Source organism: Chanos chanos, chromosome 14 (assembly GCF_902362185.1).
Source record: "Chanos chanos chromosome 14, fChaCha1.1, whole genome shotgun sequence".
In the NCBI taxonomy this organism is placed as follows: domain Eukaryota; kingdom Metazoa; phylum Chordata; class Actinopteri; order Gonorynchiformes; family Chanidae; genus Chanos; species Chanos chanos.
The window spans coordinates 17003482-17027641 of record NC_044508.1 but is presented as its reverse complement, the minus strand read 5'-3'; the positions used below and the strand labels follow the sequence as shown (position 1 = coordinate 17027641).

General features: G+C 43.0%; 2 protein-coding genes across 2 annotated transcripts in view; both read left to right on the top strand.

Annotated features, from left to right (window-relative positions):
• Nucleotides 1-1132, top strand: part of tsc22d2 (TSC22 domain family 2) — a 29345-nt gene extending 28213 nt beyond the window's left edge. Inside the window, exons 2-3 of the mRNA XM_030791621.1 lie at nt 647-698; nt 855-1132. Of these exons, the coding sequence (XP_030647481.1) occupies nt 647-698; nt 855-1130 (328 nt within the window). The 3' untranslated portion in view covers nt 1131-1132. The remainder of the gene's footprint in view (nt 1-646; nt 699-854) is intronic.
• Nucleotides 1133-8947: 7815 nt separating this feature from the next.
• rubcn (rubicon autophagy regulator) lies at nt 8948-23221 on the top strand. Its single transcript, XM_030791527.1, has 22 exons — nt 8948-9091; nt 11065-11218; nt 11665-11748; nt 12224-12383; nt 12667-12773; nt 12897-13086; nt 13401-13790; nt 14147-14194; nt 14870-14965; nt 15087-15202; nt 15332-15530; nt 15940-16044; nt 16417-16491; nt 17539-17599; nt 17786-17918; nt 18448-18593; nt 18696-18760; nt 18991-19229; nt 19447-19508; nt 19609-19762; nt 19948-20041; nt 22910-23221. The coding sequence occupies exons 1-22, from the start codon at nt 9054-9056 to the stop codon at nt 23056-23058; spliced, it is 2865 nt and encodes a 954-aa protein (XP_030647387.1). The 5' UTR covers nt 8948-9053; the 3' UTR covers nt 23059-23221.
• The last annotated feature ends 939 nt before the right edge of the window (nt 23222-24160 follow it).

Sequence of the window (24160 nt, the reverse complement as noted above, 5' to 3'; positions counted from 1 at the left end):
TTTTGTCGGTCACCGAATGACTTTGTACATTCTGTACTCTGACCCTTCTCTGGTAACTCATTTCCCTACCTGTCTCGTATGTAAATAGAAATAAATAAGCGATACTTAAACTAATCTATTTCTTTATTATTTTTTATGTTTGCAAGTAGTTTTATTGGGTGTGCCGGTAAATTGAGCGGGGCCCTCCGTGGTAGGTGGTGCATTGTGTTGTGGAAATGCGTCACGTGTGGACAGTAAAGCATTACAGCTGGCTTAGTGGTGCCCATTGAAAGTGCATTGTGTTCTTAACGGTGTTCTACATAATAGCGCAGGAGCGGGTGAATGTCCGTTCGCGTGCATTTTTCTCCCACTTCACCCTCAGGTCTGATAAGCTTTAAAAAAGCGAAACAAAACAAAAAACACACACACACAAAACAAACAAAAGCAAAACTTTAATTGGGCATTCTGGGGAAAGCAACACTTTGGTTACACGGAAATGTTTACAGACTGGTATTTTATCAGCAGGTATTTTTTTTCAGACAGGTGCACAATTGTGTAATGTCACCTCTTTCATATTGGAATGTGAATGGAAAGCAAACATTTTTGAAGGGTGTCTTTGTTTGCTTTTTTTTAATGACCCTTCTTTTTTTTTTTTTTGTCTCCACAGTGCCTCTGGAGCCAGTGTTGTGGCCATCGACAACAAGATAGAGCAGGCAATGGTGAGCATCACTAATATCTCTAAATCACATGGCACCAGTGGATCCAAAAACCTTTTTTTTTTTTTGTCATGGAAAGTTCCAGCATTTGCTAACTGCTCTCTCATTGTCTTCCTCTCTCTCTCTCCCCCTCTCTCTCTCTGTGTCTCCGTCTCTCAGGATCTGGTGAAAAGCCATTTAATGTATGCAGTGCGGGAGGAGGTGGAGGTGTTGAAGGAGCAGATTAAGGAGCTGTATGAAAGGAACTCTGTGTTGGAGCGGGAGAACGCCGTGTTGAAATCACTGGCCAACAGCGAACAGCTCGGTCAGCTGTCCGCCCAGCTCAGCAACCCCGGTAACACGTCTCCCCAGCAGCAAGCCACGGGCAGCGCGGTCCCGCAGGACGCCAGTCAACCCGCGGTCCTGCCTCAGCAACCCAACGTCTCCTCAGCGTGATGTCCACCCTCTCCGTAGACATTTATTTAAAGTTTAAAAGAAAAAAAACCAAGAAAAAGAGCAAAAAAAAAAAAAATCTGCAATTAAAGATTTTTTTTTTAATTTAAAGAAAAAATCAGCCTCATTTGCCACCCAGACTTCAACTTGTGGAGAGCCATGCTTCAGTGTGTGTGCGCGCGCTTCTCGGCCTGTCCAGTATTAGACAATCATGTGGGAGCTTTTTTTTTTTTTTTTTGGGGCTTGATTTGCAGTGCAGGAGCTCGCCCTAGAGAATAAAGACAGAGAAATAGATGGTGGGAGATGGTGGGAGGGGGGGGTGCTGTGTGAGAGAAAGAGAGGCGGGAGGAGAGGCGGGAGGAGAGACGGGCCGCTGCGGGTTAGAGGGTCTGGAGAGCAGGCAGATGAGTGTGGAGCTTGCCCTGTTTACTTAGGCTTAAGGGAGAAGGGAGCAGTAGATGGATGATGAAGCGTCGGCACACCAGGAAAAAAAGCACTTGAGGTCGAGACAATGATTCGAGGTGCAAGGAGGCAGGCGAGACAAACCTTTTGGCCTGTTTCACGGCGAGAGGAGTGTGAATAGAGTCTTCTCCAAGAGCTGTCGTCCTTACAACACGAATCGAATCCTGTCGTCAGTTTTGGGTTTTGTTTTTTTTTTTTTTTCCAGTTTTACTGTTTCCATCTATTTATTAGAGGGCTGCTACTTTCGTTAACGTCAATGAACAAATGTCACAAATAGTTCTGTTATAAAGTAACTTTTCTTCTTTTGTTTTCTGAAATGTAAAATAGTAATGCATTGATTTTTTTTTTTCTCCATCACAATTTCATCTTTTGGCAATAAAATCCCCACGGCAGAATTCTAACACTAATGGCAGTTAAATTTTGGTATTGCTGATGTACACATATTGGGTACATTGGCGCAGGTTGAATGTACATTTGTAAAGAGTGTAAAGTTATTCAAGAGCATAGCAAGTTTGTACAGTTGAACACCAGTTCTTATGATAAGAGATTTTAATGAATCTATGGTGAGATATTTTGATGAAGAAAACTGTTCAATTTTTTTGTCGTCTCTGGTTTCTTTGTCTAAGAAAGGAAAGGTAATTGCCATACCCCCCTAAAAACTTTTACAATTCTAAAAGCACCCAAATTAATTATATTTTCTTTTGGGATGGGGAAAAAGCTGTGAAATTGTTAAAACTTGTTTGTAACCAAAGAAGCAATGCTGTGTACTTCTATTTTTTAATTTTGTAATGCACACTCTATGTATTTTTAGTTTTTTTTTTTTTTCTTTCCATTTTTTTTAACTTTCTCCTTCACATCAAAAACCCTTTTTTTCTGTTGCTGTTTAGCATGTTCTGCATGATCTGTAATCAAACCACTTTCTTACCTCATGTTTTAATTCAGCACTCTTATTGCAAGATTTAGTAGTCTGTGAATAATGTCATCAAACAGAGAGAGAGCAAAATCTGACTGAGGAAGGGGTTAAGGCTGTTGAAAGATCTGGTGTTAAACGCACTAGTATAAAAACAACAAACAAAAAACACAATGAAGTGAGCCATCTTTTTGTTCATGTTATGGATGTTTTCGATTTCATATGCAGAAAAAATAGCATTTTTTTTTTCCTTTGAACATTGCACTTAAATACAATTACAGTGTGCAGTGTTCAAATACACGCAGAATACATACGATTGAGTAGTAAGACCGGAATGAATATTTAAAAAAAACAGACAAAAAAAAAAGTAAATAAACAGTTGTACATTTCACAAGTCGTTTTTTTTTTTGTCAGTTGTCTATGGAGCACATGGTGAGTCCTATGTGTTTTACATGTCTATTGTGCCTCTCATACCCTGGCTTATGACAGCTATCCCATTCAGTCTCGTAGGTATGAACTCAAATGGTCATTGCACAATCGGCCTCTTATACCGGTTGAACTCTTTCCACACTTTACTGGGTTTTCTTTTTATTTTGTCTGAAGGAAAATGTAGTATACAAGCAAAGTGTATTGTAAGAATGTGATCACTGAGCCTTTGAGAATATCTTAAGAATACCCTGTAATGTGCTGTTCTGAAACAAAAAAAATTTAGTTTTCCGTCAAAATAAATTACTGTTCTATTAAGAACACCATAATTATGCCAAATGAATCCATGTGTTTTTTTTGCAATGAGTGATTGGCTGAATGTGCAGGGGGGTTTTTTTTGATTGGTTGGCAGTGACTTCGTTATTTTATTCATCCTTGCCAGCTCGAATTATATGTCAAGGAACTTTGTTATAAACTAAGACACTAAATACCAGTTTACTCAGACTTGCACGAATGCACGTATGCAAACACACACTCACACCTACACACAGACATGCACTCAGTATTCTGTTTGGTATGAGACAGAACCAGTCATCAGTCTACAAAACAGAATTTGTATTGTAATCTTTCGTCATCTTCGGTTTAGATCCTTGATTAGTCAAACAGAGAATGCTGTTTACCAAGTTGCCTAACTGTTGGTCATGAGTTTGTGGCGGAGTATGTTAAAGTAAATAATGTAAAGACGTGATAGAACAGGAAATGATCTGTCTGATTCATCTTTATGCCCAGAAAAAAAAAAATTCAAGGCATTGGTTAAATGGCATACCTGTAAGTAAGCTACCTTGTCGGCATGTGAGCAATTCTCTGCTAAATTTAAAAACAGATATCCTTCTTTTGCATAGCTGACAGGCTTAAACATGTACTATGTCAGTTAGATCTGTTTCCGCATACCAACAAAGACTTTAACAGTTTCTTAAAAGGATGCTGGATAGTAAAATTCTCCTTTGTAATTAAAAAATGTAAGAGTATCCTCCCTAGTAGTGCGTGCCAAAGTTCTACTTTAACCCAGTTTCCCAACGTCAATACTGACTTGCTGTAACAGGTGTCTTCTCTTAATGTGTGGAAATCTTCTTCTACTCTGTAAATGAAGTCAAACAATCGTGTTATTTGCATATCTTGTAGGGAAGTGTCTTTCAGAAAGTAATCGGATGAAACATTACAGCATGAGTAAAAATAGTCAAATTTCGTGACATACGTTTCCAAATTCACTTAGTGCTGAAGCAACAATCAACACCCTGCGGCAAGGTTGAGGAAGGAATTTGGTCTGGTTCAGACCTGGCTCATTCATAAGAGGCTTGAACATAACAGATATACAACACGAACATCTGTCTTATGTGTACTGTATTGATGGCAGGCTACTACAATTCCTTGGCTTGACCTTTATGAGCAGCGGAGAAAGTAAGTACAGCGTGCTGTAACTTTACTGCTGCGGAGACGAGACATCATTCCGCTGCTTAAACATTGCCATCGCGTGGACAAAAAGAGTGTTACAATAACAACCAATTTTATGTGGGAAATCGTGCCGAAAATGTTCAGTTTGAGCCAGTCTTTATTCTAAATTTTCAAAACCAAGGTTATGCAATGTCCAAGGTTAACCAAGGTTGAGAAATTTATAAGTTAGCCCGGACGGTTTGTAAAAGCAGAGGAGGTTACATACCCAAAGGGACAGACTAATTTAATATTCTGAATACACGAACTATTATGTAAATCATACTCACATTAAAACTACCTCACAAGTAAGATTTACGACCGATGAGAGATGTGGTAATAATCCCCGTTTCCCTCTCCAAAATTTGTCAGTCAGTACTTTGTATTATATTTTCCTAGCTCCTATCGAAGCAGCAGTAGCGTTGGTATGCAAATATCAGCGGTACGGGGGAGGTGTGGGGGCTTAACAGACCAGTGTTTTAGGTCATTAACTGCACGTTGAAAATCAGAATTCGCGTTGCTCTTTCAAGAACAAATGACTAAACTTGATCTGGAACCCTACTGTGGGAGTGGGGGGATGGGGTGGGCGGAGACTTTACAGCAGGGGGTGTAAGGGCTGCAGAAAGCGCTGTGACTTGGGGGGGGGGGGGGGGGGCGGGGGACTGACAGAATGGAGAGGCCCCCCGCTAGTGAGGAATGCAGTCAGTCACAAGGGCCGGCTGAGCGATGGGAGGGGTCATGTGGACACGACTATGCAATGATCAGATGTTTTTTGGTGGGTTATGTCATGTCATAAATGAATGCTGGCAGTTTATTTTTCGGTTTACGAACGCACTGAGGGCAAAATAAAACCCAGAAGTGGAAAACAAAACAACTGACTGATCTAAAATTGACAACAAAAACACGCTAGAAAAAACACATATGCATTGCACGGTTGAAAAACGATGTCTGCTTCCAGCAGGCCCCAATGACAAATAGCCGGTTTCCATCAACTTTTGTTTTATAGCTTTAATTTGTCTGTGAAAAAGAACACATGATCCAAAACTAATGTTGTTTGTTAATACAATTTTTAGAGAAAATGTTCAGTATACATAAAATAAATAGTTAAAATACGGTAAACAATTATTCACTATGGCCACAACATAACTGACACAGCTTTCTATGTATATTCAGTGCAAGTCAACTTATAATGAAATTGAGCAGTATATGTGTACTGTCTACAATAACATTAATGTTTGTCCTTATCATCATCATCACCATCATCATCGTCGTCGTCTGCCGCTTGTCCGGGGCCGGGTCGCGGTGGCAGCAGGCTGAGGAGGGTAGCCCAACCCAGGCACCTCTCCCGGAATAGGGAGACCGGGCCCCCCTCCTGGAGCCAGGCCTGGGAGAGGAGCTCGTAGGCGAGCACCCGGTGGCCGGACCTGCCACGGGGTCCGGCCGGGGCTCAGCCCGAAAGAGCCACGTGGGGCTGCCCTCTCGTGGGCCCAACACCTGCGAGGTGAGAAATAGGGGCCGGGTGCGATGCCACACAGGTCGCGGGCTGCGGCGAGGGCCCTGGCAGACTGGACTTATGGTACAGAAACTGTTTGTCTTTATCCAATCCAGAAATGATAGAATACACAAATACAATGCCCAGAGCAAAGTGATTTTAAAAGTCTGTCATTGATTTTAGAACGCTTGTAGCGGCCTTCAGCTTTTACCATTCACAGCAGTCCACCAGCATCTAGCTAAACCTCTGATATTTTTCCCAGTACCTGAGAGCCACAAGTGACTGTGTTGTCCACCACCATCACAACATCTCATTCAAATCCTCTTTTCAATGTAGACCACTTCTGCTTCTCACACATTTGGGACAAGGCCTGTTGGATCCATCTCTTCAAAAAAATAAATCAGTTATGTGTTGAGCTTGTCTCCACTGGTGTCTCTAATCTGTTCCTTTGAGGTAAAATAGGATGGGACTGCAACAGAAAGAAGTGGTTTTGGAATTTATTTCTCAGGATCTTGACGGTTACCGTTAACTGTAGCTATACTGTAAGTTAGCTGTTGTGTTAAAATTTGTCTCACCCTCACACAAGAAAAAGTTAAGACCTTCCTCGTATAAGGTTTCTTGCCAAAGTTGAGAAATAAGACTGGTGTACAGCACTTCAGTATTGTCATCATGTGAACACAATAGGCATCAAAATAACTGATAGTTTAATGTGGAGACATGTTCTTGCTTCTTGTCTCCTCTGGAAGCATTAAATATATGTCAACCTTTATCTTACACGTTTGAGATAATGTAATAGCAGGGGTCAAGGATGGCAATGTCGCAAGTTGGAGCAGACAGATATGGACTGAAGATATCAAAGGAGATGGCGCCCAAAGGGGTAAGTGCATTTAATATACAACCTACACACAGGGCTATGGAAATTAAAAAAAAAAAAAAACTTGCCAAAGGGGGAAAAAGCTCAACCACATCACCTGAAAGATTTACAACTGATGAGTAATTTAACTAAAATTCCTGCTCCCCTCTCCAGTCCCCAGAACCTGTTTATTTGTATTTTCATGGTATCTATGGATGAACAGTGACTTTTGGTATGTGAATATGAAGGGGGAACATGATAGTGTAGGTGTAGGCACTGGGTGTTTTCTCTATAAAATGTACAGAGTCAATAAGTCTAACCCTCTGATGATGCTGTTCAGATCGTCTTAATTACTTGGAGGTTTTATGACAATGCCTTTCAAACTGGAGGTCACGTCACGTACCATATATCTGTCATTTCCTCGCTCCACCCTCAGAAGGGTAATGTATAGACTTGTAAAGCTTTTTCTGAACCCTCAGATGTGATATTGTGCAAGCTCAGATGTTCTTAACCTAAGCAGCAGAAGTCTTGCCCTTGTTATAGTGGCTTCAGATATTATTTTCTTTTACCATCAAACTACATTAGAAAACCATGTGCTGGCAGTTCGTTACAATATCTTGAGCAGGTTGTACTGTAGTATACAAGAGTACTATTGTGCTGTAGTATACCATGTTATATTGTTCCTATTAGTATAGTCTTGAATATGGTATAGTTACTGCCAGTCTCTGTTCTGTGATCTATAGGGTTTAAAAGCATTTGGCAAAGGACTACAACTGTAAAATGTGTCCATCAACAATATTTATCTCAAGTCATGGTGAGGAAGACAGATTTTACTGTGGAGCATTCAGCATTGAGACTTTGTTGCTCCTCTCTGTCCATTCACAGTGAATACTGGTTTTGGTCTCTTATCAGAGGTCCAGGTTTTATCAGACCGCACTGGTAATCTGGGTGAGTAGGCCTTGTTAGTCTATGCCTTAGAACCATGGCTTGTATGTGTTCTGTATGGACATGCTCTTTGTGAACATGGCTTTGACATAATGAGTGAATTCTGTCTGAGGGCACATACCTTGACTTTTGTAGTCCATTATGCTTTTTGACAAATTCACATCTTGCAGTTTTTTTGACATCTCCTTACAATAGGTTTTCATTATATCCAGTTTTGATCAGCTTATTCATCAACAATATTTTTGTTGAGGAGTGTGCAATGTGATTGCTGGGGGCTTTGCCGTAAGTTTGCTTTCTCAGTTGGAAGGTGATTACATGGATGAGATGATGAAGTGGAAATGACACTTACTTCCTCTGACCTTTTAGACCAGAAACTTAATACAGAAGACAAACTCTCTGGGGTTATGTATCCTCATTTAAGGTCTGTTAAAAGGCCGTCTGTCTGCAGCAATCAACCAGTTTGTTGCAGATATCAAAAATCATCTTACATCATGCTGTTTTGTCTTTTACTGCTGTAATTCAACTCACTCCTAAATTCTTTAGACGTATAGGCTAAACATTGTATAGGAGAGATATTCTGTGTAGATATTCTATTCTGTGTAGCCTGTGGCCGTCTCAAAGTGCTTTTAACCCTCACATATTAATGTTCATCTACGGTGCCACGTTAACATACTGCAAGTAAAGAAAGTACCAATTTGAAGGGATTAGAGTACTGTATCATCGAGGAATAAAGAATTACGACCAGACAAAAATCTGGTTTGAGAAGATGGGTGGCGGTATTTCCCCGAACCTTGGGCGAGCTTCCATATTCATAGTAAAAACTGCGTGATTCTCATACACATTATATAATCCCCATGGTAATCTCCCATGCATGTGATTGTGTGTAAATCACTACCCCATGCGTGTAATTTTAAATGACAGAGGGCTCTGTGGCCGGTCCTAATAACACAGAGTCAGGCGTATCTGGAAAATTCGGCAACCTCGCCATTTAGTCTGGAACGATATGGCTTCACAATGAGAATTTAAAATCCCTGATTCTCAAACATAACGTTTGATATGATTTATAAAAGCACACTCAAATGCGGATGTAGTCGTAGTAATCTTACTGGAGATTTTGCAACCTTTCACAAGCGAAACAGCAACATCACTAAACCACGCCTTCAGTGTGGGCGGTTGCAACCTTGCTCTGTAGCTGCCTTCACTCGAGAATTTGTATGCTTACGGTTGTTTTGAAATGTCAGGAATTGGTTCTTCTCTTAACGTTTGGGATTAGTAAGTGAAAGATTTTCACTTATTTAGGCGCACGGGGGAAGCTGAGACTAAGTTCGGTTTCCCCCTGGGCTCGAAGATATGGAGATAACATCAGACACAGAGGACGCAGAGCGCAGGTAAGGAGAGTTGACCAACCGGCTAGTTTGACAGCTAGCCATACAAGCACGCCAAATATTAGCATAGCCACCTATAATTTCACTGAGATGTTAGCTAGTTATACAGCGAACCAGCCTGTTTTTGTCTTCTACTAAATAAATGTTTGTCAGGCTGAAACAAGCTGAAACTGTATTGGAACCCAGCGTTTGGAATTAATAAGAAAATGTTCATCCATATTAGCATGCTAGCTAAGTAGATAACAGTTAGCTAGGTACTGTTGGCCGACATAGTTAATATGCTGACATAAAGCTGAGAGCAGTTTTAAGAACACCGTCAGCCACAGAGCTTGTATCACTTACTAATATTTGCACTTATAGAAAACAAAATGTATTTAACGTGTATTTCATAACAGCCATGTTAGCTAAGTTAGCTACGAACCTAGAGAACATTTGTCAGGAATGTGAACAAACTGCATGTGGAGATGTATAGCTGTACCCCGCAAGCCAGGACATCACCTTTGCCGATGCATGTGCAGTTGCTAACAAAGTTTTAAGCTGTTTATCGCACATATCATTTTTATGTGTTTACCGTTCTTATAGTGCAAAAGATAAACTTGTGGATCTATTTTTTCTTTGCGATAAGCAAAGTCACGCGATGTTTGTTTGTAAACACCCCCAAGCCAGCCCAACCGCATTATTTACCCGATTAAATAGCATTCCTTTTAGAGATGATCACAGCCATGACAACATTTTGTTTTGTAGGCTGTTAAACTGACGGGCACAGATAATCAATAATTTCTGTTAGCCTTTGGATAGTTGTCATGCCTTTGTGCGTTGTGCTTCAACATTGAATTATGATGTACATTTCCTCAATTACATCAGCAAAATAATGCCATTACGAGGTGTAAGAGTTAAAATTAAGATTTAAGAGGATATGAAGAAGGCATTTTATCAAAGCCATGTGTGCTTAATGAAACGAATCAAATGTCTTGGCATTTTGCCTTAATTTCTCTTAGAAATGTGTTGATCCACAGAATGTTGACCGCACATCACTCATGGCCTGACAGGGGACAGGTCTGTAGTTTGAGTATGTGAAGTTTAGGCAGTTATTCTCTTCCCTAAAATTGCTAGGTATCTACAGAAGTGACAAGAAATGTAACTAACATTTGCTCGTAGGTTAATGTTTGACTGCGGTCCCTAAATTGTCTTAAGCATGAGGAATGCTATTACCTATTGACAGGCTTTCTCCATCTCCTCCCCTGTTTCTGTTTAGGCTTTTTGGGTCACGCCATATTATCCAGTGTCATGTGGGATTCTCTCAGCCAGCCGTGTGGAGAATATTTTTACATGTGGATAATGTTTTCTTGTTCCCCTCCTCCGTGTTAAATTCCTCTTTTTCACTTGTTGATATAATATGATTTGGCTGCTGGATGAACTCGTGATGTCCAGTGGCTCTGTGAAGTTAACACACTGAAGTAATTGTGAAGGCATCATGAATGTTAATATTATTAACACCACAAGGCGACATTGCCCCTTTTCTGCCTGTGGGTAACTCTCTGCTTGTTTTTCCTTTTATTTTTGACAGTTCATATCGAGGGGAATTACAGTTAAGTCCACATGAAGTGGGGCTCACTTGCTTTGAAAACAGTGTCTAGATAAGAATTTCGTGAAGTAGACCTGGGGTTTTACTGGCTCTGTTGAGAAGGAGATTTAGGGACATGGAATGAATACATTTCAGGGGTTAGAGTTTCTCATGAATGCTGACTTAAGTGAAAAGGAGGATATCCTGGATCTTAGCTTGCACTTTTAATGTTACTCAGACAGTTTGACTCTCGTCTCTGCTGCTCTGTACGACACTGGCACTGACTCTGATTTCAGAGCGCCCGATTCGCTCTGCTCCCTCGTACCTTTTCTTACATTCACACTCGTTATAGGGAATTCAACCCAGATTCCTCAGCTGTGACCATAATTTGTTTCCCACTGTGCATTGCCAGGAGAGAACACTGGAAACTTCTGTCCAGTCTCAAGACCACGGTCGAGGGACTGCTGTCGACTAACAACCCCAATGTCTGGTCTCGTTATGGAGGTCTTCAGCGGCTGCACAAAGACATGAACAACATTCTGAGTCATGGCTTAAAGCATGAACAGGTACTGTGATTCAGACAGCAAAGTCCTGTCCCTCCAGGAAATAAACAGAGGGCAAAGTGGAAGACACAAACCTCATGTGTTCTTTGAATGAGAAGATTAGGCCAGTGTAACAGAACATATGACTGGTTTAACCATTCATTGAGGAAATGACCATGAAATGCCACATGTTTTTCTTTTGTTTGTTTCACAAAAACATAAGCAGATAATGCATATATGTGTTGAGCTTTTTTTTTTTCTGTGGTTTGAATCTAGAAAATTCAGAATGTATTTTTCACTTTGATAAACATTTGAAGGGACTCAAATTCCCTCTCAAGTAAACTCAAGTAAACTGTCTCCTGTCTCAAGTAGACTCCTGTAATCATGATTGTTTGTAGCAGCGTGTCTGTGTATGTGTGTAAAACAGTTTATGGTGCCTTAATGACTGTGTCAGTGATCTTCTCTTCCAGGTGTACTATAAACAGAAAGACTACTGGCGTTTCATTTGGTGTGTGAGGTACATTAGCCCCCATCTGGCCTCTAATGTGGAACAGGTATGTCACAATGAGATTTCTGATGGAGACCATGTCGTTTTGCTACCTATTACATCATCGTCACAGGAGATGTCGCAGAGTATTGATCACTGTGGCTTAATGCTGTTGAAGCGAATGAGCAGAGAAGTTGAGAGAGTTGTCATGAGCGGATAAGTGAAGTGTTGGAGTATGAGGAAATGTGTGACCAGGTTCACCTGTAGCTCGCCTTCCTTGTTTTTCTCAGAGTTTAATGAGTTTCTAATGTAACACAGTAACTCTGTAAATTGGTTATGGTTCAACAGATTACTGTGTTAGCTGTCTTTCTTTTGTGCGCAGTTCTGATATATGGAACGAATTGATTTAGCCTCCGCTGTACTCAAGCTGAACACTCACATCCGTCTACATATGACTTTTTCCCCTCTCTCTCTCTCTCTCTCTCTCTCTCTCTCTCTCTCTCTCTGTCTGTCTCCCTCTCTCCCTTTCTTTATCTGTACAGTTCAGTCAGTTGGAGCCAGTGCTGAGCAATGGGGTGCAGATCCCAGGAGAGAGCTACAAGGCTGAACGCTGGCTTTTGCACAGTCTGCAGTCTCATCTCCTGTCTGCACAACTAAAGCCTCTGCTCAAACACCAGGCCAACACCCGCAAATACTACAACGGTACGATCCCTTTTTACGCCGCGCGAACGTTACCCGACCTCAACGTCCAGGCTTCCTGACAGCTGTAAACTCACGCTCGAGAGTGTTTGTCGGTCATAATTTTATGCTTAGAGTGGCTTTAAGCACAAGGATAAGTTGTGTTTTTTGTTTTTTGGATTGTTATTTTTACCCCCGTCCCCTCGCTTCCCTATTGTGCTTCTCTTTTCTCTCGGTGATTTTCGTCAAATTGGCTGTTTCTGCCTAGGAGTCATCAAACTCCTCTGCTCCTCTCTTTTGCTTTCAGATGAGGCATTTCTCCTCAGCGAGCCACACGTTACAGCTATGTTTCAGTGTCTGGAGGCGGTGGAGCAAAACGACCCTCGTCTCCTGGCCCTAATCGACACCGTCAGAGTAAGCATATCTTTAAATATCTTTAAAACCCCTTCATTCATCTGCGGTAACCTCTGGATCTCTAACTACTTTCTCAGGTGCTGTCTGTGACCTCCTTTCCTCTTTCTTCTTGCCTCTCCTCAGCTGTCTCACCTGAAGGAGCCTCTGTCTCTGGGCCTGCTGAAGAGCCAGAGCCTGTGTCTGCTGCCTGGAGCCGGGAATAGCTGGAAAACTGCCGAGGGTTCCCAGTCCGCCCTGTCACGTCGCCTCACGATCTCCCAGTGCTCACTCAGAGAGAGTCCTTCCAGTGGCTCTCAGACGGAGAGCAGCTCAGGTCAGCATGCAGCTTGCGGCCGTGGTCGAGGAGGGGGCGGAGGGCAGCGGGGGGGGGCTGTTGGCTTGCGGGAGAACAGACACCTTTCTGTCTTTTTTGGAAGTGTGTTAGAGCCTCTGAATGGGTGTGCTGTTGTTTGGGCACAATCAGTCTCAGAGTGGGAAAATGAACTGCGTGTCGTTCTGCGTGTCCAGAAATGTTTCTGCGAATGTCGCCGGTGGTAAAACAGAGGTCTGTTATCGTGAGCTAATGCGATTTTTGAAGCACCGTGGTTGTGCTATGTTTCATCTCTTGTCTTTTTTTTTTTTTTGCAGACGTCACACCTTCAGGTAGTGGTATAGGAGCCCCTTGGGTATGCAGCGCTGGGGAACAGAGTACCCCCGATTCAGGGATCCCCAAAATATCCTTCACCGAGCCCACCTCCCCAGCCCAGACGGAGACGGGAGACTCGGCTGAGGGGGAGCTGGATGATGGGCCGGAGTATCTTGCGATCGGTAACCTAGGTCAGCGTGGCCGAAGGGACTCTAACAGCTCTTCCCAGAGTAGCCAGTCCTCTGAGAGTCAGGGCGCTGGGCGTGTTGCTACGGCGATGCCCCAGCCGCGCCGCGGCTCCTATTCAGAGGGTCAGAGAGGATCTGGGAGGAGCTCCAGGGGCCACACGAGGTCACTGTCTGACACCGGCATCTCGCAGAGACAGAGACATGGTAAGCTGGGGTTGTGTGTGTATGTGTGTGTGTCTGTTTGTGTGTGTGTGTCTCTCAGGTAATGGAGTCTTGTTTTAAATGCTGGTGTAAGTTAGAAGCCTTTCTGCTCCTTTGCTCTGCGTGTGTGCGTTTGTTTGCGAGCATTGAATAACTGGGTCACTTATAAATCTCCAGACTGGACTGCAATAACCTAGCCAGAGCTTTAGAGGACGGCACTATGGGCCATTTCTCTCAGCCTTGTTTGGTCACCTCTTTACCTCTCCTTTTATTCTCTAAGATTTTTGTGCCTCTCTCACTCTCTGTCTCTCTCTCTCTCTCTTTGTCTCTCTCTCTGCCTCCTTATTTGAATGAAGGAGGGGGACACCACAGGAAAATCACCATTATAATAGAGGATCCCGTAGCAGGTTGGCAGTGCTGTTGTGCTGCGTTGACTATACTTTCCCCCCATTTTCATCTCAGTTTCTCCCATGCATGATGATCCCTTTACTTTCACTGTCCAACAGTGCTTTATGATGTCATGTTGGCTGGTGTTTCTGATTGGCTGCCTCATGTCGTCAAATAAGGCAATGATATGTTTAGTTCATAATGTTTGTTCCCTACATTTTGAATGGAAAGGCCATAAAATTGATCCATTCACATGACAGTGAACTGACTTTTGATCATCCCATTGTCATTCTTTTGAGTCACAATCTTCTATGTATTTTGAGGCCACTGATTTATATGCAGAATTATGGTTTTAGCTGAGGAGGAACGCATTGCATCTAATAAAACAGGTGTAAGACAAGCATGTAAAATTAGGTCAAGTCTGAGAAATTCAGGGCAGATTTGGCCTCTTGTGTACAGAGGAGAGGATACAGCATGTCTTTAGATAAAACCTTTCTCTTTCTGTATTTGTTTGTATGGCCATGTCATGATTTCGTGTGTCTGTGAATTCATTTATTCACGTGTTCATTATACCCCCCCAAAAAAATCACCTTCCTTTTTTCCCCATTGCATAAAGATATGTCTTATGAGTCATTCAAATTAAATTTTCCTCCCACATATGAAACATTAATTTTGTTATTGTGTGACCATCTCAGAGTCTGCTGCAGATGACCCGTGTGCCAAGAACTATGGGCCTTTTTCTCCCCAAAGCAGTGACAGCAGCAACTCCAGTTCCCTTTATATGGAGTCTAGTGAGTAGACACACCTTCTCATAGTTACAAAGAGTTCTGTGTGAGAATGAGTGGACCCTCTTTAAACACATTTGCTTGTGTATGTATGTGTATCTGTCTGTTTGTGTGTGTGTGTCTCCAGATGGCCAAGAGTACCACACCATCCCAGACCGCATGTTCCGGAAGCCCTCGGAGGGCCAGAGTCTCATCAGTTACCTGTCAGAGCAGGACTTTGGCAGCTGTGCTGATCTGGAGAAGGTCAGTTCTCAACACCAATCAGTCCCCACCGCTCTGCACTCTCTCTCTCTGCTACTGTCGTGATGTCCTCATCTCTCACTCATCTCTCTTTCTCCTCTCCTCTCCTCATCCTCATCCTCATCCTCACAGGAGAATGCCCATTTCAGCATCTGTGAGTCTCTGATCGCAGCCATTGAGCTGATGAAGTGTAACATGCGTGCTCGGATGGAGGAGGCAGAGGAGGAAGGAGACAGCGACTGTGAGATCCAGCAGCTCAAGCAGAAAATCCGTCTGCGCAGGCAGCAGATCCGTCGCAGCCGGCTGCAGCCCAGCCTGCCCTCCAATCATGGTAAATCATAGAACCTTCTAGAAGTCCAGACCGGCACTGGATAAGGGACTGAACATAGACTGGCTATATATGTACAGTTAATAATACATTAAACATGGTTTTGTTTATCCTCCAATCTAAATATGAATAAGCGTCTCAAATACCTCAAAAAACATGTCATATATTCATATGTGTGGATATAGATGATTGATTTATCTCATTAGGTAAAAGACATTGTCTGTTTTTTTAATGTATGTATGTAATTAGGTAACAAGGCACAATTCTGAAAACGGAGTAATTGAGGACACAGGCTAACTGTTGCCAAAAGTGATTCATTTAGTATGTTTAGTATCATTTAGATTTAGAGTCATCATTAGATTCATTCAGTATCATTTAGTACCTGCTTCTCTCTCTCTCTCTCTCTGTGCAGCGTTCCACTCCACAGACAGCGGGGACTCCCACCGTAGCTCCCAGGATTCCTTTCACCCCTCAGACTCCGGCTCAGCTGAAGAGGTGGACGACTTTGAGCTGCGAGGTAGTAAAAATGGCAGAGGAAGGGGAAAGAGGGATATTGTCATTTGCCATATCTCTCCTGACGTTCACGCTTGCTTTCATTCATTCATTTTCATACGCTTGTGTGACTCATTACCTCTAAATAAGCCTTGAACTTTATTTTGTTTCAACGTTAACCATTAACCGTGCGGTGCTACAGTGGCTACTCCAGTCTTAGTTGTGGTTTTGCGTGTGTTTGTGGTTATGTGCATGTTTTCTGAGGGACCACGTGAGGCACAAGAGGGTTATTTAATCAGGAATTTCACAGGCAGGAATTGTGAACCTGAAGCCCATGGGTGTGCTGTGGGTCTCTTGAGTCTGTGGGTGTGTGCTGAGTTCAGTTTTTGTCTCTCAGATGGCACTGAGGGGCAGTCTCTGCTGGTGGTGGCTGAGAGTGGTCTGTCCCTGTCACTCGCCTCTCTCTTCTCAGGTATCTGTCGGTGGGAAAGGAACTTAAGTCCTTTCAAAAAGGGCCAGCGCATGGCCTCGCTTCTATGCATGTGTATGTGCGCGTGTGGTGCGCGTGCCCGCGCGCGCGCGCGCGTGTGTGTGTGTTTGCGCGCGCACTCACGTGCTCTGCTACATGTTTGGTAGAAAGAATGCTGAGGCATTGAGTGTGTTTGTGTAATGTGCTTGAGTTTGTGTGTGTGCGCGTGTGCATGATGCAGTAGCTTTAGAAAATTCTAGATGAGTGGTCGTTGCCTTTGGTGCTTTTTCATGCTCATTTGTTCCTCCATGCTTGTCATCTTTGTATGGTGAAACATAACAGAGCTGTTGTGCGTCCCCTGTCAGTTCTCTGTGCTCTTGTTAGTGTTCCTGTGTGTCTGGCCATGGATTGTTGTTTACAGTAGATATCATAGTTTACTGCTTGCATGTTGTTGGGTGTGACTCAGAAGCACTAAACCTTAGTTACCTCTCTCTCTCTCTCACACACACACACACACACACACACCCATATAACATAATCTCTTAGCTGTTAGCAGGAAATCTGTACTCTGTTTATTGCAGGAGATAAATATAAATTCATCACCTGTATGACAGCAGTTTCATATTGCTCTGTGTCACTGATTTTCCCAGACTTCTGACTTTATCAGCAGTCTGTGGTGTAATATTAAGATGAAGAGTGACTATGCACACCACGGAAAATAAGACACTCTGCATTTCTGCTCAGCCTACGTTTGAATGGTGTGGCCAACTCATGAAAACCGTCACATCATTTGTTGGAAATGCCATGAGGGGACAAAGTGTGAAGAGTGGTGCCTACTGTTTGTTGCTTCTGAGTCAAACCACATAAATCACAAAATACTGAGGATGTGGGAGTGCATTGTGACCTCATATCGCTTTGAGATATAACACAGGCATCCAACAGGTTGTTTTTAGAATGCTCTGCTCTTTCCTGCTGAGCCTAGACACCTGTTATGTGAGAGTCACGGAAAAACCTGTGTTGACTTATTTGCTCTCTCTAACTTGTTCCCAGATGCAGATATTAAACGCAGTGCAACGTCCAGCAGCAAGTCTTTCCTCAGCTCAGAGTCAATGTGAGTAATCCTGGACTTGGACTCAAATACGACATTCCATTTGTCAGGCTGCCACCTTTCACCTGAATCTGGAATTTTCCACTTACTTATTATTCAGGATTATCTAATGATGCAATGCTTCCCTTACCCCCCTCCCTCCCTCCCTCCCTCCCTCCCTCCCTCTCTCTCACTCACTCCTTTCCTCAGTTCTCCCTCCTTCCTCCAGTCTAACTCAGCCGAATCTGTGGCAATGGGTCTTCTTAAACAGTTTGAAGGCATGCAGTTACCTGCTGCCTCAGAGCTGGACTGGCTGGTTCCTGAGCATGATGCTCCCCAAAAGGTAGACACACACACACACACACACACACACTCAGATGTAGAGACATGTATACACCTGATTTGTTTCCAGTATCACGACTCCAGCGGCTGCACCAGTCCCTCTAATGTTTTATGATGGTGGCACATGTTATGGGTACACAAAGCACCTACATGGACATTGAATCAGTCAGTCAATTATATCTGTGACACACAAGCCATCCTAACCTTACAGCTACTTCAGTCACAGATGAGCATTCTGTGTGTCAAATGCTGTCATAGTCACATTCCCATCATTATAGAGAAAGAGTGGCTCACTCACATGTAAGTTATGATTGTGCTTTACACAACGATAGTGTAAGTCCCTCTGAGTCCTGTTTTAAAGATTTGACAAAACCTACTTTTCACTCTTGTTTTACGTGTGAGAGAAGACTTTTTTTTGCCAGACACACTGAATTTTAACTCGCATGGGGAAAAAAAAAAAAAAGCTCTGAATGTTGAGATCTAATGAGTCACAGTATCAGAGTGCTGACCAGCCTCTGCTTTACACTCAGCTCCTTCCCATTCCTGACTCCCTGCCCATCTCCCCTGACGACGGGGAACACGCCGACATCTATAAGCTGCGTATCCGAGTGCGAGGGAACCTGGAGTGGGCTCCTCCTCGGCCGCAGATCATCTTCAACATTCACCCGGCTCCCAAGTGAGTCCCCAAGCCAACCAATAAAAACGCAGAGTCGGGCGCCAGCCTCCTCCCGTCTCTCTCGTCTTTAACCTGCTTCTCTCTCTCGTTGGTCTCTCTCAGGCGTAAAGTGGTGGTGGCCAAGCAGAACTACCGCTGTGCAGGCTGCGGCATCCGCATCGATCCAGGTACAAAAGAGGCTCCAGATATATCCCCCTTTACCATACTGTCCTCAGTCCTTCACTGGCCATTTCATAGAACTCCACTGCAGCATCAAGACTGTTTAGCATGTGGATAACACTGCTAAAGTGTTTAGTCGAGTAGTGAAGGGTTACTAGCTTGTGCAATGTTTTGGATGAATTCTGGTTTAAGGCTTGGCATAGGACTGATGGTCTGCCCTGTTACTATTCCATGTCAGATTACATAAAGAGACTTCGTTACTGTGAGTACCTGGGTCGTTACTTCTGTCAGTGCTGCCATGAGAACGCCCAGGCGGTTGTGCCCGGACGAGTGTTGCGAAAGTGGGATTTCAGCAAGTACTACGTCAGCAATTTCGCCAGGGACCTGCTGGCCAAGATTGCAGGAGATCCCCTCTTCAACCTTAACGACATCAACAGCGGCCTTTACAAGAAGGTTAAAGCCCTGGAGACAGTCCGGGTAAGCGCTGTCATGGTCACTTCGCTGAAAAGTCCTATGTTCAGCATCTCTGAGAATCTATTTCCAAAACGTGGACACCTCTCAGAGTCATTTTTAAATATTTTTAATCTTTTGACCGCAATGCCAATGACAGTCAGAAATGTATTAATATCTGTGCATTATAAATGAATCACAGTATAAATATAAATAAATGAAACTGCTCTGCCTTTGTTAATAGGTCTTAAGAGTCCAGTTAAACCACATGAAGACTCTGCTTAAGACGTGCCGTTTTGCCAGAGAGTAAGCGTCTGTTCGTTCAGGGTTTGCAATGAGCTTAAGTACGGTTTATCTGCTAGACCTACGTCACAAGTTTTTTTTTTTTTTTCCCCTCTGTTGTCAGGCTGTTGGATCAGTTTGACACAGTTCCTGGTCACCTGACGGAGGATTTGCATCTTTTCTCCCTCAATGACCTGAGCGCCGTACGCAATGGAGACCTGGCCCCCAGGCTACGGGACCTGCTTCGTTTGGGTTCCACCCACGTTTCTGGCTGTGTGGTGAGAGAAAATTTGCATTTTGCCACCAGGCAACAAGATTTAAATGACTCCCTGTCTTTCCTCAGGTTCTGATCTAAAACTTTCTGATATGAAAGACTATCCGAGGGAGGTTATGTTAGAACACCTGCGTGACTGGATCACATGTTCAAAGCCTTTTACTACTGTCCCTGTTTTCTTTCCAACAGCTCTGCCAGGCCAAGGGCTTTGTGTGCGAGTTTTGTGGCAATGACAAAGACATCATCTTCCCCTTTGAGCTGAGCAAGTGCCAGCGATGTGAAGGTGAGCCTCCTCAAGCTCTGGGAGGACTGGGGGGCTTACGCTCCTCTCTTACTCCTCCCTGGACCGACTGGAAGTTCCGCATACCCGGTAGACTGGCTAAAGCTTTGTCCCAGGAGAGGAGAGAGGGAGAAGGGGGAGAGGAGAGAGAAGTGGGTTCAGAGAATGAGGAGAGCAGTGAGGAGAAAGAGGGGGATGAGGATGAAGTTAGGAGGGAAAAGATGGAGAAAGGAGAGAGGAGAGAGACAGATGAAAGCTCTAACACTGAGGAGAGTCAGAAAAAGAAGAGAGTGAAATTGTTCAAGGCACTAAAACAGAACAAACTTACAAAAGCCCTGTCCAAAGGACAAGGGGGTAGAAGAGAAACTGAGGAAGGAGAGGAGGAGGATGGGGAGGGAGAAAGGGAGGATAAGACAGGGATAGAGGAAGGGCATGAGCAAACTGAAAGGAGAGATATGCTAAGAAATGAGGATAGGCAGGAAGAAAGGGAAAAGAACATTCTGGAAGTTCTTAAGAATAGTAAACTTACTAAGAAGCTCTTTATGGAAAAAAGAGAGCACGGAGACTCGGCCGAGAGTGATGTTGGACAAAAAGAGGAGGAGGTTACGGGGGAACAAATCGATGAAGGAGAACAAAATCCAACGAAAGACAATGAGTATCCTGTGAAGGGAGAGAAAACTCAAGGTCTCACGTTCTTAAAGTCTTCCAAAATATCAAATCTGTTTTCGAAAGGGAAAAATAAGAAGGACAAAGATGGGATTGGAGAGGAGGAGAAAGCAGATGAAAGTGAGGGAACTGGAGGACAGGGTGACAGTGAGAAGACAGATAAGTCAGACATTAAATCAACAAACTGGAGATCCAGGAAAACTCGCAAGGCTAGGAGGTTAACCAGAAGCAGGGTAGAGAGGGAAAGAAGACAGAGAGATGAGGGGCAGGGAGAGACAGATGCTAGAGAATCAGGAGAAGACACATGGGAGAGGCTGGAGACAGAGTGACGTCAGATGGTGAAATGCTTGGAAAGGAAGTTTGTACGGTTGAAAGAGAAGGGTGTGAAAGTGCAAACAGTTAGGACTGTGTTTAGGTGAACACTACAGTCAAAGGTCCTGGTCTCCTCAGTGAGTCCAGAGTATAAGACCAGGATGGGGGGAGACAGGCACCATAGCAGATAAAGTGCTAAGGGAAGCCAGTGGCCAGGTTGTGTTTTTAAATTGGCACTACTCAAAACAAGACATCCACTCTCACCTATCAAATGGGATTAATGTGACAGTACACTGGTATAAGGGTGATAGTTCCCAGTTCTTGAAGTGGTCCAGGACTTAATGTGAACGTGTCAAAACTGTATGCTATATTGCACACTTCTTCAATTTGTATTCTTTTTTTGAACACACGGGGGTGTGCGTGACTTTATCTGATATCTGCGCTGTCCTTGTGCAACAAACTGAATTTGCTTCCCCTTTATTAACATGCGTTTATTTCTGTCGGATGCGTGCGTTCGTGCGTGTATGCATGCTTGCATGCGTGTGTGTGTGTGTATGTGCGTGCGTTTGCGTTTGTTTTGGTGTTGGTGGCTTTTGGGTGCGTGCTTGGGAAGAGGAACTTGTTAAAACACGGTTAAGAAACTTCTGGTCTGTGATCAGGTGTGATTAATGGTGAAAGGCTGTCTAAGCTTGGCTTGTGGTTTAGGGGCGCTAACTTCTATTGCGTAGAATAGGATTGTGTAAACTAGTATCTGCTGGAGAGTCTTAAAGGGCCCTGTGCTTTCTGATGCCATGGACACTGGTTGTCAGGGGACACTGGTGGTCTCTTCCTTTTGACATGTGACTTCTAAGCATTCGTAGTTTTTTATCTTTGCATTAAAGCAGACTTAATTTGTTATTATTTAACAATTTTTTGAAGATGAGCCAAAGAGACATTATTTATTCATATTCTCTTGTGTTTTCACTAATTACTTCTTCACTGTTACCTCTACAAGATGATGATGATGATGACTATTGTTTTGTAATTGCTTTTTAATTTACAACAGTTTTAGCTGCTTATTAAATGGAAAATGACTCTAAATGGCAGTGAGACGTGAGCTCTGTTGAAGAGATCTTTGGGAGATGTGTAGAGAAATGGGCTGTACTTTTCCCCTTCCACACTTCCTTGTGTCTTTGCTAAATAAATACTTTTCTAAATTCCAGTTGGTTTGTGATTTTATTCACATTATCCCATGGATTTTAAATGTTATACCTTACAGAAAAAACCCCCAAACAAACCTGTAAATGCATAATTTCTGGTGAATGTGAAAGACATCACATTCGGGTGTAAAGACATTTACTGTTGTTGTGTGTGAGTAGTGGTAACAAGAAAGTGCTTCGTTGTGGTGGATTCGTGTCAGGGCTAGTCGGCCAGTTGAGTCAGTCCAGGTGTGGTGATGTTCCTCCCCTGTTACCTGCAGTAACTCTCCACTCCATCCCCTCTTATATGTCAGCTTCTCAGCTCTGGATGCCACCTCCCATTTGGGAGGTGATGATTGGTTCATGCATTGTGATGTCATAGCGGTTGAACTGGTGATACCAGTTTTCTTGTGACTAATGTTTAGTCAAAAATAGGTAGTTGCCAGCAGCAACGAATTGTGCAATGTAGCATTGGTTTGTGCGTGTGTGTATGCATGTCGGTGTGTCCTATCAAATATTTCAAAGTTTTCCTTAAAAACCCAGAAATGCTATAGGTAAACTTTTGATCCACTGTGACAGTGGAAGTGTGTGGAAGGGGTTAGGCCTGTAAAGTCCTTTTAACTGACTCAAAAGCTGCTTTATTTGGTCCATGTCTGTCATTGAAGTAAATACTTTATTCCTTACAGTGACAGTCTTTTGTGTCTTGACGTTGCAGATTGTAAAGCGTGCTACCACAGAACCTGCTTCAGAAACGGCAAGGAGTGCCCGCGGTGCCAGCGACTAGCGGAACGACGAGAGAGGATGGCACGAAGGAACATGGAGGAACAGGAGGACCATGAGGAGGACGAAGGAGGTGGGACTTAGGGCTGACGGACAGCCGTAAAATCCAGTGACAGCACAATGAAACAATGATTGTAAAGACTGACACTCAATGAAACTCTCACCTTTGGACTCCTATATGTGCGCCATTCTCCAAGTTCCCTTGTCTCCTGATAGAACTTTGTTTGGAGGTATTTGCAAAACAAATTGATTCCCGTATTTTCAATGCCTCTTTTGAAAAATGAGATTATAAATCTTTGACCTGGTCTTGTGAGTGCAATGGTGCAAAAAGTGTGTTCTGCCACAATTCATGATGTGCAAAAGGTGTTTGTTTGTGTTTTTAATCAAAGCAAAGTCAATGAAAAGGTATTGAACCTTTTTTAGTTGTCATTATAAGATGAAGATATTGTGCTCTTCTGTATGTCTTTGTCCAGTCAGTTTTATTTATTGGTATTAATAATATTGTCAGTGTTTTTATTTGAACAAAAGCCTATGTGCCTCATTGATTCCTGCTGTTCCTAGCTTTGCAGCTTGTAAAGCAATAGCTGGTCCGTTATTAGACGGACTTCCTGTTTACCTTGCACAATGTTCATATTTTCCGAGAAAAGAGAGTGTGCTGGGTTTCGTCTTTGCCTTCAGAGGGAGGGCAGGTACAAGAGACGACCTTATAAAAACCTAATCAGTTGATCTGTTTGTTGATCTGTCAATGCTTTTCCTGCTTAAGCATTTTGCACCGCCCTATAGTGGGGCTCATCTTTATTGTGTTATGGGTTTTTTTTGCTTTCTGCTTGAACAAGATGAGTGTTAGTCTGTTGAGGTTCTTTAATTTGCACTAGTATGTCCCTGGTTTTATGAAGGAAATTATGTCAAGTCTGGATTAGTCCAGAAACCAAATGTTCATCCCCGTTTTGGCTTTGGGTCTCTCATTATTCATTTTTCACTCCTCTGGAACAATCCTGTTTTTTTTTTTTGTTTTTTTTAAATATTCTTGGTCATAATATGGTTTTACATCCAGCTGTCGTGGATGGTTTGGTTCATTGTACAGAATGCAATCTGGTCAGAACACTAGGCTTGATTTGAGCAGCTAACTGATGTCAAAGCTTTGGAAAACATATTATCCAAGTCTCCAGTGTCTTCTGCCAAGAGG

Bases quoted from the DNA above. Each gene is read 5' to 3' on its own strand.
- rubcn (XM_030791527.1), top strand. From the start codon at position 9,054: ATGGAGATAACATCAGACACAGAGGACGCAGAGCGCAG. The intron at 16,492-17,538 runs GTATCTGTCGGT...ACTTGTTCCCAG, and splicing joins ACTCGCCTCTCTCTTCTCAG to ATGCAGATATTAAACGCAGT. The intron at 20,042-22,909 runs GTGAGCCTCCTC...TTGACGTTGCAG, and splicing joins CAAGTGCCAGCGATGTGAAG to ATTGTAAAGCGTGCTACCAC.